The 16,486-nt window shown below is 40.9% G+C and overlaps 2 protein-coding genes across 2 annotated transcripts; both read right to left on the bottom strand.

Moving 5' to 3' along the window:
- Window positions 1-1,610: 1,610 nt before the first annotated feature.
- On the bottom strand, window positions 1,611-5,814 carry stmnd1 (stathmin domain containing 1). The gene is made up of 5 exons (XM_017693091.2): window positions 5,608-5,814; window positions 5,254-5,389; window positions 3,817-3,947; window positions 3,577-3,708; window positions 1,611-2,389 (listed from the first exon to the last, which is right to left on the bottom strand). Exons 1-5 carry the CDS (start codon window positions 5,674-5,676, stop codon window positions 2,165-2,167), a joined length of 693 nt encoding a protein of 230 aa, XP_017548580.1. The 5' UTR covers window positions 5,677-5,814; the 3' UTR covers window positions 1,611-2,164.
- A 3,366-nt stretch (window positions 5,815-9,180) lies between these two features.
- LOC119262588 (tektin-2-like) lies at window positions 9,181-14,352 on the bottom strand. Its single transcript, XM_037535566.1, has 10 exons — window positions 14,348-14,352; window positions 13,317-13,485; window positions 12,980-13,105; window positions 12,184-12,389; window positions 11,950-12,093; window positions 11,707-11,821; window positions 11,498-11,605; window positions 10,540-10,683; window positions 9,837-9,916; window positions 9,181-9,460 (listed from the first exon to the last, which is right to left on the bottom strand). The coding sequence occupies exons 1-10, from the start codon at window positions 14,350-14,352 to the stop codon at window positions 9,310-9,312; spliced, it is 1,248 nt and encodes a 415-aa protein (XP_037391463.1). The 3' UTR covers window positions 9,181-9,309.
- Between the last annotated feature and the right edge of the window lie 2,134 nt (window positions 14,353-16,486).

The raw sequence follows: 16,486 nt of genomic DNA, 5'->3' as shown, positions 1-16,486 counted from the left end.
GAGGCATGACATGAACCTCATGGAGAGCATCTTTGGCATGCTAGCACGTCCACTAATTTATTTATGCTCAGTTAAGGCCGGAGCAGAGCCGCTGTAATAGAGATAGGTTTGGATTTCAGGAGGAGTACAATAGGAACCTATCCTGTTGCGTTCCCTTGTTCCTTTGGCTCCTTTCATTTGCATATTAAATTGGGTGGTTGGACTGATAGGGACATTTCAGTATTGCAATAATTAGTGTCCTGCTGCTGTCAGAACAAAACCTTGAATCTCCATTTTTGTTGTTTTTCAGTTTTTGACATGATTTGAAAATGCCTGTTGTCCTTTACATTGTGTGTAAATTTCATGATGAAGGGACCAAACGAAAACAGCCCAAACTTACTTGGAAAAATAGTCTGCTTGCATTGACGTACATTAAAAGTAAAGTATGTTTTTTCCTTCTCCTGTAAAGTTACCCTTTTGGAGATATGAGGTTTTGTTCCAACAGCAGCAATATGGTGTGGTGCTTTATACTATTATTGAAACAATGACATGAAATTAATTAATTCACAATTGTATGCCTCTCTTTTTCCCTTATAAACATCCCTTATAGGACAGAGGTCACGGGTCAGTGAAGAACTGCACGTGTCCTAAAAAGACAAAGCAACATACCTACTATAGGTGACTATAGCATTACTACAGTTTAAATGTGTATTGTAAGAAAGGATTTTCATAGAAAATTATACTACTGTAGAGAACCTAACTACAAACTAACAAACTACACAAATGTGTTCACTTCAGTAAGACTGGGGGCCTACCCAAAAAGTAGTTACAGGTATGCATACAAAGCAACAAACACATCGACCAAACATGATTTCAAAATAAAGATGTGCATGTATGCAAGCTATTGGTAACACTTTACCAAAGGGCAACATTCGAAAGGCTACATCACACCTACACTAGCATTTAGTCTTATTTCAATGAGCATCAGTCGTCATAAAGGCTGCTTTTGTCAAAGTTTGTCTCAGAAATTGTTGTGAGAACTGATGATTGCTGGAAGAAACCTTTATACATGATTATGCAGGCCCTTGGTAGGGGTCATAAGGGCTTACGTAAGTGTTGTGTGGCCTTCTTAATGCTGCTGTTTAGTAAAGTAATCATACAACCAACTTGTCAAGAGAGAGTATATCCCACACTAAACTAACAACAGCCCTCAAATTAAAATCTCTTAACAGACATGAATACCAGCAGATGTAAATATGAACAGGACCTCCAGGGCTGAGTGTCAGCTAAATTATTTCCAGTTGAATATTCAAAGACACCCCACACGTACATATGATCTCCTCATAAGAAAACAAAACACCCAACGTTTTTTTGGGACCTAGTTTTTGCCACTCTACTAATTACAAAGAGATAAAGTTACGTACAATGACTATGTGAGAGATCACTCTCGGATTCACACCTACACACATCCCCTCGGCAGCATGGTAAAGCTCCTGTTATTAGAACACACTGACCAGCTGACCAAACACTGCCACCTTGTGGACTAAACAGCTCTACATGGCCACATTTCATTGGAAATCTTGTTCAGTTTTCTCGAGAACATTTTGATTGTCAAAGATCAGTACAGCTCACACATTTACACATAAATGGATTTAATTTGGGTTGCAAGGCAAATGTATATGTTATAGTTCAGGCATTGAATTCTCTCTCAAAATCATCAATCCCCACCCTCTCTTTCATTTGACACAAAATACTTGAACCTGATGTACACTCTGTGCTCATTCTTTCATAAGAATAATGTCTGTATGTCTACGAAAGTTGCTATCGTTTCATTTTTCTTTGGAAAACAGCGTCTTAAAGAATAAAGGTAGTAAAGAATGATAAGCTTCCTCTTTGTTTAACATTTCACTGAATGGCAACTCATGGAATGCGCATATGAGCCACACTGTTCTATGCAGCATGCTCACAAACATCCAATAATTTTGTTAAACTGTGTTACGACAGTGTGGAAGTTCAGTATTAAAAAGCTGTATAAGATCATTATAAAGTGCATGTGCAAAAAAACCTTCCCAGAATAGATGTGCTATACAGTATATGTGCCTATATCATGCTAAATATATACTAACTATAAGAAATACGCTGTGTTGGCCCAGCTTTAGTTTAGGGGTCTGAGGGCAGCGCTAGGCTAAAATAACTCATCAGCAATTTGCTGAAACGTTGAGTCGTTTTCCAGCTCTGGAGAGTAAGTCAGTCTTCCATCCACTGAATCTCCTGAACGGCTGCCCATATGGGGCTCTTTGTTTGTGGATGAGAGAGGGCCTTCAGCATCAACCTCAGCCTCGAGTGGAGCAGCGCCACGAGGCCGTGCAGACTTGGCCCTCAGTCTGGTCCGCAGCTCATCCTCCCGTACCTGCACACAGAGAAATGGTAGTTTACAATGTTGTATATTTAGCCTCCAAAGGACAATGGGCACCAGCCACATCAGTAAAACATGGTGATTGCATGTTAGTTCAGGGTCTCTCAATTCTAGTCTGGAATTCTAGTCATGCCCTGCACGGTTTCAATAATCTACTGCCACAACACACTTGATCCCATGTGGGCCAGAGGAGGATTTTCCCATTTTAGCTACATTCAAGGTTTTCCCTCATGTTCCTAGAGAGCTTTTCCTGCCACTGTCAACCCTCAACTTGCTTATTAGGGGTCTGGAACTGGAACTGTGCTCTTTACTTAGAACTGAACTCTGAGCTGAACAGCTGAGAGAGCTATTCAAAGACTGACCCTTTGGAGATATTGGAGATTTGGTACTCTAGAGTAAGATTTCCTGGATTCAAGACTAGGAAACCCCCTTTCTGATGATGTATCTGAAAAGCTTCAAGGACTTTGGGAAAGATATTTGAAGCCAAGCTGATTTTTCTTCATCTGCTAGCTGGCTATTGAACGAGGAAGCCAGATAGCTAACAACTGACGTTTCTGCAAGATTTTGACTGATTTCTATATTCTAGATAGTTACACAACATGTTTGCATGAGGCATTCTGGGTATTGTAGTAAAAAAACATAATGAAAACTAGGTATGAAAAATACAAAATCAGGAATTCTGTAAAAAATTGATGAGGCTGAGGACTGCAATGCTGCATTTCAGAATAATACCTGACATGACAAAAAGTGTATTAAATGCTAGTTTTAGGCTGAAATGCCCCTTTAGGCTTTCCATGAGCTGGATTTGATGTGTTGGAACAGGGGATGCTTGACACTACGCAGGGCTGGAACTGCACAGCTTTAGTTCAGTGTTTCCCCAGCTCCAGCCTTAGAGCTTCCTCCTGCACTCTGTACTCTAACATGTCTGATTCACAGCATTAGATAATTATTAATCCCTTATTGAGCTGAATCATGTGTGTCAGAGAAAGGAAAACAAAAAGTTACGTGGCTCTGCAGTGTGGAGGAACTCAAGGACTGCGGTTAGGAAACAATGCTTTAGTTGATGTTTGATGAACATAGAGCTCTAGTGTTTGTGGAGCAGGTGGCCAACAGAAATACTTTATTGGCGCAAAAATACAAGGAATTGGAAAAAATTTAATTAGATTTTGCTTTTGCTGTACTTTTCTTCTCTCCTCCACTTGTCTCATCTTCTCTTCAATGTCTTCCTTTCTCGTGACCTCTTGTTCTTTGCGAATCTTCAGGGACTCTAGACGAGGTGGTGGCCTCCTCCTCGGCCTCCCTGCATCATCCAACTGCAGCACATCATAAATATTCACACAGACGTCTTTAAACCCCTTAATAGAAATCAACAGCACTATTTACCGTGTTTGCAACTCATCACGCTGGAACAGGCCACTCACCATGATGTTGTAAGCCTCTCCACTGCCTGCAACTTTAGGCTGGGCTGGAATGATGCCTTGACTCAGCAGCTCCTCCAAAATCACGCTGGACTCAGGCCTCTGGCTGTCCTGCACCGGCCTTGGACTCTGAGCTAACGGTACAGGCATGAGGAGTTGGTCACTTTTGCATTTCTGTTCCAACTGTAGTTAGAGGTTCTTGGTTAAAGTGTAAATGTCTCCCAGATGTCCCTTAACCCCTTAAAATCCCAGGCTTATTATATACTAAGGCTTATTAGTCAGTAGCTACAGGGACTTCAATGCAACCTCCCTGAGCTATTCTCACTCTATAGACATGTGTAAGAAAACTTGGAGCCAGTGGCTCCCGGTCATTTAAGGTTTTAAGGACGACATATCTGGATGAGGACATCACCAGAAAGCCTGCACAGTCCTTAAATTACTCCAGTATGGAACATTTTTCAACTTTGCACCAGAACCATGAAGAAAGTCTGCCACCTAGTGGATCCAGTATACACAGCAAACGTACCAGGACTGAATTAATACGTACAGTGTAAAATGAACACCTCTTGTCATTGGGCATACAGGCCTGCTGGAGGGGTGACAGAACGCACTGCTGTCTGCATCTGTGTCTAAAACTTGTCTTTGATTATATTTTAATGAAGTAGGTGAGTAGGTGACAATTAAGAATATTTCAGTAAGCCTAAACATCACACGCCAAAAAAGTGGACCCCTGTCTCTTCAGGGCTCCTGGAATGGTCGTCACCCCCCACCCCCACCGCACACTTCCATACAGCGGCACTGCCTCTAGTGCTCAAGTAAATTCAGCCGGATGCAAATAAAGACTTTAAAGGTAAATTCTACTGATTTTAATAAATGTCTGCATGCTATAGTAGTTGAAATATGCCACAGTCATTCAAAGTGATTTGATGTGAAATGGTTCACTTGTAGAGGAACTTACAAACTCATTTTTCTTTACAGTGGTGGTGATAGGAACCAGGGGTCGTGATGGCTTCAACACAAATTAGTCATTAGTCAAGAGTGTCTTCTGAGCTGATATATGTAAAGTTGATATTACAACTGAAGTAAATCTGAAAATATAAGGCGTTTTCTTTGGGACTACTTTGCCTTAGAACACCCTTCATGTATCCCTCCACCATGAATAGATGAAAAAACGTTTCAGGTTAAAAGTGACCCTGTAAGTTTCTCTAGGATAAAACATTTTACACCAAACCGGTCGTCTGGATGGCTTTGTTTACATCTCAACCATTTCATTATGAAGAAATTGTGAGAAATCTGTGGAGTTCCCGTTTAAGAGCTAATTCATTGCTGTAGGTGTTACACGATTTTCTCCAAACTTCAAGCTCACTTGGAGCTCACAGCGACCCGAGACAGCACATTTTCACAGCTGGGGAACACAACACACTGCCTTTCACCTCCTACCTCTCAACGGTGGGAGTATCCTGGGAACTGCGCCTGGAAGGCCGATGGCCTCTCCGGCCTCCAGCCCCAGTCCACTGTCCGTGGTATGCTTGGACACGGCGGAGTCGCCGCGAGCTCCTCCACGCGCCGCTATAACCTGAGGATTTAACACAAAGCGGCGGCGCTGTGAGCCACAACGCAGCGACTCCCAGCCTCAGACACAGCGCAGCGTTCAGGCGAGGTCAAAAATCAATGTCCGCTAAGAAGTGCTGACGGATTCTCAGCTCAGCAAACATCTGAGCCATTTTCACCAGCACCTGTTTCTGACGACTTTAATGTGTCTACAACAAAACGGCCGGGGTGAGAGTCTCCTACCTCGCCTGTGTCCAGGCTGTCCGGCGTCACGGGCTCGACCGCCGTAGTTTTGGAGCTCCCGCACCCCATATCTTCACTCTGGGTGACGGCACTGTGATGTTTCAACGGTTACTCGCCAAACTGGTCGCTCAGCCGTTTTAAAGCAATGCTGCATTCCTACACAGGACCCGCGACCCGCGACCCTCGTCTCCATGGACTCTCTCCGTCGCCAAGGCTCGTTGCTACAATAAATCTGACCCGCGTTATTTTTCCCCACCCGTTTTCCGACAAACCACGCCCCCTGCGCCCGCATTGGCTCAAAGTTCAGCACCATATCGAGCAGCATAGACAGCACGTTTATCCACAGGGGGCGTGAACCACACAGTCTACACTATAAAACATGATGCCACCAGGTTAACTCGACACGCTGCTTAAGGTCTCCGAGCTTAAACGATAAGCTGACAAACACTGTTCACTTATTCGAAGTTATTCTTCTGTGAACTGACTGATATTCAGCTGTAAACGCATCTGAATTCACATGAGCTCAAAATGAGTACAAGTTAAGCCAGTTACGGACTTTATTAAGTTTAAAAGCTGCGTCACTGTTTACCATCCTGTCTTCGGGTCCTCCTCAGGAGCTTGTATGACATGATGAGAAGTGACTGGATTGGGGAGGAATTGTTTGCTATGTTTGTCACAGGGAGGACGTTCATACTGCATTACTGCAACAGAACGAAGAGCAAGGGTTGTGCACTTCTTATTGATATGAAAACATTAGGACAGCAACTGGGTTACAAATGGCAGCTCAGTCATACGTCCAAGTTTTTCTCTAACAGCTCATTCACAATGCAAGAAACCGTTTAAGCATGCAGATGGTTCTTTGAGTGTTCATGGTCCAGTGTAGAACCAGTGTAGAACCATATTGTCTTTACTAAGGAGTCCCTGATGAACCACCTTGTTAAGAAAGTGTTAAGTATGCTTTCTCCCAAAGTATTAGTGCACCCACCCTCATCAAACAGAAACACGACGGTGATTTCTCACTACAGATGGTCAGAATCTGAAGGGAGTGAACTCGACGCTATTCATCCCAGAACTCCACATGTTTAGGTCTACTTTGGGTAGATTTAGAGCAGGTTTTCTAGCATGCTTTTAATTCTTAATGATCGAATGCTTTGATGTATTGAAATGTGTTCAATAAATAAATATTTGGTTTTGCTATGGACTCTGTTTGGGGGAAGATGCTAGAAACCATCCCAGGGGTGTGTGTCTATGTGTGTGTGAGCTGAGAGAAAGAGAGAGAGAGAGAGAGAGAGAGAGAAGTTGTGTCAACCCAGTTGAATGATTATGTTAAAGTAAACCAAATAAATGACACTTTTCAGTCCGGTTTCAGAGCTCTCCATAGCACTGAAACAGCACTAGTTAGGGTAGTAAATGACCTGAGATTGAATAAAGATGCAGGCAAACTCTCAGTCCTTTTTCTCCTAGATTTAAGCGCTGCTTTTGACACTGTTGATCATGAAATACTTATTGATCGACTACAGAGCTGGGTAGGCCTTAGTGGCTTAGTCTTAGACTGGTTTAGATCGTATCTAACTGGGCGCGATTACTATGTTGCATTAGGTACCTCTTCCTCCACACGTCAAAAAATAACTTGTGGCGTCCCCCAAGGATCAATTCTTGGGCCTTTACTGTTCAACCTATATATGCTTCCATTACCGCATATCATTAACAAACATGGTATTAGTTATCATCAATATGCAGATGACACTCAACTTTACATTTCTTTAGAACCTAAAGCCCTAAAATCAATTAGCTCACTGTTTGAGTGCATAGGTGATATACAGACATGGATGTCAGACAATTTTCTGCAATTAAATAAAGAGAAGACAGAGGTTCTTGTTATTGGCAGTGATTCACAAAAGAATGATGTTCAGACTTATTTAAATCAAATGAATCTGAAGGCCAAACAATGTGTTAAGAACTTGGGCATCACTTTTGATAATGAGCTCAGCTTTAAATCACACATCATGACTACATGCAAGACAGCTTATTTTCACCTTAGAAACATCGCTAAGGTCCGAGATATGCTCTCTCCTGCTGATAGTGAAAAACTTGTCCATGCATTTATCACATCAAGGTTAGATTATTGCAACGCTGTTTTATCTGCTCTCCCAAAGAGCTCTATCTCTCACCTACAGCGAGTTCAGAATGCTGCTGCAAGGGTCTTGACCCGCAGAAGAAAGAGAGATCATATTACACCTGCACTCCACTCACTGCACTGGTTACCTGTCAGTTTTAGAATAGATTTTAAGGTTCTGGTGATGGTTTTTAAATGTCTTCATGGTCTTGCTCCTCTTTACCTCAGTGAAATGATGGTGAGATATGTTCCTGTCAGGTCTCTCAGGTCTTCAAACAGTAATCTACTGGTGATTCCTAAAACCCGGTTAAAGATTGGCGAGGGTGCTTTTAGCCACTACGGCCCAAAGCTTTGGAACTCTCTTCCTGAGGAGCTAAGAGGCATTACATCCCTGTACAGCTTCAAGAGTAATCTTAAAACCTTCCTGTTTAGATCTGCTTTTAGTTAAGAAACTTTTGTCTGTTCTATCTCTTTCATTTTATCTTTTTCAGTTTATTTCATTATTTTATTTTGTTTCCTTCTATCTTTATTTCTTTTAATGTGTTTTGCTTATCTTTGTTTTCTTTTTATTTATTCTGTAAAGCACTTTGAGTTGCATGTATGTATGAAAGGTGCTATACAAATAAAGATTATTATTATTATTATTATTATTATAGATGTGTACACTGGGAAAACGGTTCATATAATAAATTGAATTCATGTGCAACCACCTTAATCAGTTCAAAGCACCTTTTTCAGTGTACTTACAGCAGAGGTATGCGATATGGGACACAGCCAGTGAACTAACGGGCCTATCACAGCTCATGAGGCGGGTCTTACCCGAAAACAGGTTGGAAAAAAATAGCGACTGAGTGATTGAAAGGTCGGTGACACTTGTTTTTCTGGTGCCAGGCCGACATGTGTCAACACAAAAACCCGCACGCACAACATAAAGGCCCTAATGCATGTAATGCGCGTTTGACATGTTTCTCACATTAAACTCTACTGGAATGTATGTGTTTATAAATTCCCAAGCTCTGTTTCACTGACCTGCTAAACACAGCATACCCGGTCTGGTATTCACCTCAGCTTCACTGTAAAAATGACTTCATCGGGCAGTTTAACTGGTGCTATTGAGCTTAAACATGCCTTGAATGAAACGATGAAAAACTAAATTTTAAGTCAGATGAACAAAGTCTATATCTTACATTAATTCCAACCTTAAATAAATTCAAATAAACTTTTCCCCTGTTTCTCCTTTTACAGTGTACCTCCGCAGTAGGAGTGATGATAAAGATCAGTTTTTGTGACTTTAATTATCTTAAATACAGTGGAATCTGATCTGAGAACAGTCCTCTAACTCTGCTTTCGGAATACCATCCCAGTTTATCATCAGGTGACGTATTTGTATAGGTAATGCAGGCAGGGAGAATACTGTAACCTTAAGCACACAGGTGTCAAAATACATTTATTCAGGTTTAATCTAGGTGTCAGATCCAGGAAAGATGAAAAAGGTTTGCTTCTCATATCTTTGTTGCGTATCACCGACCATTACTCTTCACACCATGTGAAGTCACTGCACTGATGGAGGGATCCTAGCTGTCTGCTCAGTCCACAGGGATTGTGGGCATTCTATAAAGGCCAAGAAGTCTCTGACGAATCTCCTGGCACTTTTGGTCTATCTCAATCGAGCGTGTCTTTTCTTTCACAGCGTTATCCAAATTGAACAAGTTACTGTACATTGCATCCAGTGTTTTTCTGCAGAGGATAAATCAGAAGACTTCATAAGACAAAAGATTACTATAACTACTTACTGTTAAAATCCAATGAGCACCCAGAAGAGGAAAGTTCGTGAATGAATGTTACTACGGAATCTATGATCATTGCTAAAATGTTGCTAGGCCACAGCTATTGTATCCCAGGTGGTTGCTAGGCTGTTGCTGTGGCATTCCACATGGTTGCTAAGGTGTTGCTAGGCCATTGCTATCGTATCTTAAGTGGTTGTAGCTGTAGCTATATGTTGGTATGTAGGTCAAGCTATAGTCCTTAGCTACTCTATTCCAGGTGATTGTTAGGGTGTTGATAGTTATGATCAGAAATTATAATCAGTTACAGTCATCTTAAATTGACTCACTGTGAAAGAAGGAGCTTCTTCTTGAGGGTGAACGTGTTCCTGCACAGGCTCTTAGTCTCCTGCAGGAGTTCGGTGTTTGGCTGCAACACAGTTCAATACTTTTTACATCACTCTAGAATGATATGAGTATATTACCAGTGGTGGGTAGTAAACAATAACATGTAGACCAGAATACATAATCAGACTACAAAAATGAAGTGAGCAGAGTAGGATACTTTAGAAAATATGCATTATTAAGTACTATTACATCTTTCGAGGATTACTGTTTTCAAAGATTACACTGTTGATTAGGCAGTTCATCAATTCTTGCATATTCTAGCTATATCACTATGACTGATACCAATAGCAATGTGATGTTGGAAGAATGAAGGAGAGTGAATATTAGGGTTGAGTCTACAGGCAGTTTGAAATTCCAACAAACAATATGGAGTGGTCAGCATTTGACCAAAGGTGTAGAGATCTTTACTTTTAAGGAAGCACAGGGGAACCAAATTAAAAATCAGAAGTAGTGTAAAAGTAATCCAGGCATAATCATATTAGATCACTCTTTTTAAGAAATATAAAAGATACCTACAAGATAACTACAGCTCTACCCATAATCTGTCCAACCCTGTATGAGCTCACAGTATCTGAATACAGACCAGAGGAGGGTAAGTATCAACATTGGGGGTCTGTAAATGCCTTACTGGTGTATCCAACTTACCTGATCCAGACAGGGTTCATAGTTCAGTCTCTGGCCCAGGATGTCCAGCCGAGTCTGAGCGAGCTGTTCCGCAGAGCCACAGCTGAGAATCTGACTTTCCACCTTCTGCATCTCTACCTGTAGCTCATTCACTGCTTCCATCACCTGAAGAGTAATATAGAGCTACAAATCTACAATCATAATTTCTAACTGATTACATCTGTGGTTATTCATTTCACACTAGGCTATTCATTTCAGTACCTTTCTAAAATAGCATTGCTGACCCTCAAATGCTTGCACAACGGGACAAAGACATAAAAAATCTTCAGGTCACAGAATAGAATGGGTTCAGACCCATTTGTTTGTCAACCACATACAATGTAAAGGACAGTTGCTACGTTCAAATACAATCTCCAACAACAAACACTGGCAGTATAATGTGTTGTCCTGAAGATCTCAGTGACTTTACACGTGGCTCTGTAATAAGATGCCACCTTTGCCAAAAATGAGTTTGTGAAATTTATTTCCAACTAGATCTGCCCCGGCCAACTGTAAGTGCTATTATTGTGAAATGGAAACATCTAGGACCAACAACAGCTCAGCCAGAAAAAGACAGACCATGCAAACTCACAGTGCGGGGCCATCGAGTGTCTAGCACGTAAAAATCCAGAGTTTCAAACGGCCTCTGGAAACAATATCAGAACAAAATCTGTGCATCATGAGATGCATGAAGTGGGTTTCCACATCTGAGCAGCTGCACATAAGCCTCACATTACTGTGTGCAATGCCAAGTGTCAGCTGAAGTCTGTGGAGGACACTTCCAGTGAGTATGCATCACTGGCTTCAGTGTCAGCTATTTTGGTGTCTAATATGCATATCTATGGACCTGATACATTAGGAGGTGGCACTAAAAGCCACTCATAATAACTATTATCTGTTCATGTTAACATTTAACAGCGCAGATGCAACAGAGTCTCACCTGCTGCTTTTCCCATTCGAGAGCATCCATGGCTCTGCTCAGTTCGTCCAGCCTCTTGCGAAAAGAGAACTCTGTAGCAATGTGCTGGGCTTTCAGAGCATTAATTAGCTGTAAGACAAGAAGATGATTACGTGTCAACTGGTTACAATGAAATAAATGGACAAAGATGTTGGCTGTGTCACTCAGTCTATGTTTGCCCTGCTGCCTACCTCAGCGTGTGAGTGCTGCAGATTGTTACGGAAACAGGAGGAGTCCAGGACCACCCTTTCTGCACTTTTCTTTAAGTTCTGGCAATGTGCTATCCACTGCTCATAAGTCAAGATTCTGCATTTAATGAAAAATTAACATTAATACCAAAGAACAAGGAAGGAGCCAGGAACACTAAGGAGGCTATATAGTACTTAGAACTGAACTCTGAGCTGAACAGCTGAGAGAGCTATTCAAAGACTGACCCTTTAGAGATATTGGAGATTTGGTATCTGTATCCAATACTGGGAGACTGGGGGTCCAAGGTAAGGCACTGACTGTTGAGATTGATAGCATCCTCCTTGTACTTCTGGTCAGCTAACAACTGACTACGCATCTCCTTTAATGTCCTAAAGATCAGTTTAGGACAGTGATTTACCTAAATACATTTTTAAGACAATAAAAATCTGTTGTATATGATGATTCTGTTGGTAGTTCACCTCTGATGTTCCAGCACCTCAGTGATCCTCTGCTGAACCAGCTGCTTGATGTCTTCACAAAGTTGCATCTCTCTGGCCAGCTGCTCCTCCACGTGGTCATAGACAAGATCTCCAGCCAAGCGGCCATCACGCAGCGTCACACACTCCCCAAGAACCTGTCTGTAGAGGGCTTTCTCCTGTAACCATGTCTCAGCAGATGCCTTCACCTGCATGGACCACAGAACAGAGCTGTTAGCAGCTGGGGTTTAGCTCCTGAACTTGATTAAATCTCTGAAATAGCCTATCAAACTGGCAGATTTCAAATCCATATGACAAAATAAAATTGGACTACAGCAGATTAACCCACCTAGAGCTGGTTTATATGACCCTTATGTATAAATAAAAGTGTAAAATTCATAAAAACCCTAACTAACTGATTCAGAGTCAAGAGGAAATACTTATTTAATTATTCATGTTTGCCTGTAGACTGCCTGGATAGGCTCCAGCACCCCCCCCACACACACCCTGACGGAGAAGCGGCTTGGAAAATGGATGGATGGATGGATGTTTGCCTGTATGCTCAATTTGAAGAGCTTTTAGGAAATGTTTTTTAGATTTTCTCTCTTTTTTTTTTTTTTACATATTACATAGTGTATCTTTTCCAAATTAAGGTTATTGCCCCATCAACTTCCATCAAACGCTTTCTGGGATGTCATAAATACTTGACTGACAACATGATGTTATGATTATAAAATCACACTTATTCAACAGCCTTTAAGCAGATTGGTAGAGATGTTTGGGGTGCCAGGTAAAGTACCTGCTCCAGCAGAGAGATCTCCTGATCAACTTGTGCGATACTATTAGCCATTTGGCTCTTCCAAAGTTTCAGCTCTTCCACATGGCAGCTGAGGTTGGACTGTGTGCTTCGAGTGGTCCAAAGAATCTAGAAAAGAGATCTTTTAGGAGTGCCACATAAAAACTGGGTAGAGAATCATTTAAACACGAAATAGACAAACAGATGAACTAGTCATTTTAATTATTATTAACTCAAAGACCTAGTCACATGATTAATGCTGGCTTACATAGTTATTTGAACATATTTATTCAATAGAGAGAGAGAGAGAGAGTTTAAGTGACTTATGTGGACTGTTCACCTGGTTGGTGGCATCATCCCTCGCACATTGCAGGTCTTGGCTGATCTGGCTTGCTGTCAGTCTCTGCAGTTCAGATCTGCTGGTGATTAGCTGATTGCTGGTGGACCAGTCCAGCTGAGTGTATCTTGGGCCGGGCTTTAAGGACTTGTCGGATGAATTAGGAGTTTTCCTACAGGAAGGTAATAGCAATATATACATATATATCCAGGGTCAGACAAAATACTTTGAAAATGTAGTGATGGCTGAATATTGAATACACTGTTCGAAATGCATCCAGTAACATATTCCATTACAACGCTTAAAAAGTAAGATATTCTAACTACATGTAGAATACATTTATAATAGAATTTAATTCACACTGGTTGTCATGGAACTATTGTTTCTTCAAATATGTTTCATGAGAAATTCACTTCTCATGTAAAGAATTTCCAAAATTCTTACTTTTTTGTTTCATTCTCATCTGCTTCATTTCACTATTTCTCCCACAACCCCCCTAAGCCAAGTCCAGTGCACCAGTGCTTAATGTCTTACTACAAATATGTCCACTACTGAGGAGATTATTTGTTTCACCGTACCTCAAAAGAGCTCAGTAAGAGTGAGATTAATACCTAGCTCATCACACAGATTTATCAGCCTTCTGAAGCTTTAATAAGAACTTCAGGGTGTGAAGATGCTGTTAACTGAGTTCCTCTTCAGAGTTTATCTAACAAGCATGTTTGCTACATGCTGTGCACTGATTTTAAATATTTAATAAACAAACGCTGATGCTGTTTCTTTAAAAATTGCGTAATCACATAACTGTGAAAATATATACCATCTAAAATATTCTCAAAAAATGTAAGAAGTAACTGTATTCTTAATACTGCCTTTACAAAACATGATACCTGTATTCTGAATAAGGTACAATCTTTATATGAAACCTAAAACTTCATGTGAAATACCACAGGCCTAGCTCAGAATATCACTTTGTAGGCAAAAACAATTTGAAATGAGGGCAAATTAGCTGACGTTGCCTTTCTGTCTTTACTTACCACATGACGAAGTAACAACTGCAGTAGTAAGACTGATATAACAAAGAGGGCGAAGGATTTAAACTGTATCAACTGTAAACAACATGCTGCTAAAAAGTAAGCATCTCAGGAATTGAATGTACACACATTTGAAATGATATTGTCTCCATAGAAACATAACGGAACTCATATGACTTCAAGGCGTAGCATATTGTGTACTAGTATATAAAGCTTATTAAGCCAAATAAAACCAGAAATATTCATGCACGATGGCACCCTTACATTTCTGCATGTCCAATATACACAGCAATCACTGCAGAAATACATTTCTCAACTGGCTTATTGTGCTTTTTTATTTATTTGGATCCCCATTAGCTTTGACAAAAAATAAGTCAAATGCTCTACAAATACTGTAAGTGTCACGATTGGCCCCTCCCGGTCCTCTCCATTTGTTCGTGTTTTGGTTTAGCCCATGTGCGTTTGTTTTTGTTTAGCCCCCTGGTTTCATGACTCCGCCCCTGATTGTCTCCACCTGTTTTCCACCTGTCCCTCTTTTCCCTGTGTATTTAAGCCCTGTGTTTGCCCCTTGTGTTTGCTGGTCTTTGTTGGTGTTATCTGCTGTTGTTTGCACTAGTCTTTATACTGTTGCTTGTTCTGTTGGATTCTAGTGTCTGTCATGTCTGCCCCCTGATCTCTCAGTGTTGGCTCTATGACCCTGGATTTGCCCTTAATAAATCTTACTTAACTCTACATATGCGTCCGCCTCCTCTCTCCCTGTTACAGTAAGTCAGTAAATAATAATAACCTACCCAGGAAACCTAAAGAAATCAAGTCCCAAGATACAGCAACAAAAATGATCAAAGGTTCAGAGACAACAACACCACAAAAACATCTAAAGCAATCAAACTGGATTTAATGACTGAAAGAAAATCGGCATATGATCTGTCTAGTATTGAAGGGGAATTTTACATAACATGACAAAACACGTTGACTGGAATTCCCTTTTAATGCTGTGCAGTGGAGGCACAGGATGTGGTGTAACTGCAGTTCCTCTGTTAGCTGGGTGTGGAGGGCTGCTGCACAGGCCCCTCACAAACTGCTTCAAAGATGAAACAGGCTGTTTGGCATGGCTGTAGTGTAATACATTACACATAATGCCTTACACAGTGGAAATTCACAAAAATGTTTACGACAGCTTTAAGGCAGAAATGTGGTTGAACAAAAGGACCACATGGCCAAAATATGGAGGTTACACACAGTGACGCTAGTGAATAACTGGAAAATACAGAATTACAGGAATCCGTCTATAACAACCCTAAAGAAAGAGTCAAATTTAAAGGGATCATGAGACGTTGCTGCAACTTTTAATAGAACTTCCTCCCTCCTGTGAAGTGACTGCAGCAATAATATGGCAGACGTCCTGAAAATCTCCATTAGAGAACAATTAGCTCCAACCGTTACTGTGGCTCTGTCAGCTTCAAAGGCCTACAAATAAAAAAAGAGACTAGAAAAGCCTACACAAGACTTCTACATGCTTTCATCTTCTTTAAAAACTAACACCTACTCCTATCAAGGGCGGTTCTTCAGGCAGTGGTGGACAGTAACTGAGTAAATGTAATTAGTTACTGTACTTAAGTAGTTTTTTCGTGTATCTGTACTTAAGTATTTCCATTCTGGGCAACTTTTTACTTTCACTCCACTACATTTCAGAGTCTGATATCTGACTTTTTCCTCCACTATATTTTGAGAAATCTGTCGTTCCTTTTGTTTTTTGTGTATAAAAATATAAATATAATAAGTGCAAAGCCAGAGCACCAATCAGGGCACAGCGGTCACTTTGTTCTGAGCTTGTTTTGAGCTGTTGGTCATACCGACCCAGTGCAGCACACGGTTCAACGTCAGCGCAGCAGCGTAAATATTGGGGAGCACATACGTCACCGAAATGATGAACTAACCTAACTTTGTGTAAATAGAGCACAATATTGAAATATGTCCATATGCAGTCGTGACTGGCGTGTTTCTTTTTTTCTGAATTCATACAAACACTTTCATTTTATAGTAAATTAGTTTTGGTTAGTTTATGTTTATGAACAGACGCCTACAGATCAACACAGTAAAGGAGCTCATCTGTGATCCTGAGTTTAAAGCCAGTTTTTCTTT

Source organism: Pygocentrus nattereri, chromosome 27, assembly GCF_015220715.1.
Source record: "Pygocentrus nattereri isolate fPygNat1 chromosome 27, fPygNat1.pri, whole genome shotgun sequence".
Taxonomy (NCBI): domain Eukaryota; kingdom Metazoa; phylum Chordata; class Actinopteri; order Characiformes; family Serrasalmidae; genus Pygocentrus; species Pygocentrus nattereri.
Note: the sequence above shows the minus strand (reverse complement) of the source record. Positions and strands in the feature narration are given on the sequence as shown.

Bases quoted from the DNA above. Each gene is read 5' to 3' on its own strand.
- stmnd1 (XM_017693091.2), bottom strand. From the start codon at position 5,676: ATGGGGTGCGGGAGCTCCAAAACTACGGCGGTCGAGCCCGTGACGCCG. The intron at 3,709-3,816 runs GTGAGTGGCCTG...GATGTGCTGCAG, and splicing joins GAGAGGCTTACAACATCATG to TTGGATGATGCAGGGAGGCC. The intron at 2,390-3,576 runs GTACAGCAAAAG...CTCTGTGTGCAG, and splicing joins AAGTGGAGGAGAGAAGAAAA to GTACGGGAGGATGAGCTGCG.
- LOC119262588 (XM_037535566.1), bottom strand. The intron at 12,390-12,979 runs GTACTTTACCTG...TGGTCCATGCAG, and splicing joins AGATCTCTCTGCTGGAGCAG to GTGAAGGCATCTGCTGAGAC. The intron at 10,684-11,497 runs GTGAGACTCTGT...ATTACTCTTCAG, and splicing joins TCGAATGGGAAAAGCAGCAG to GTGATGGAAGCAGTGAATGA.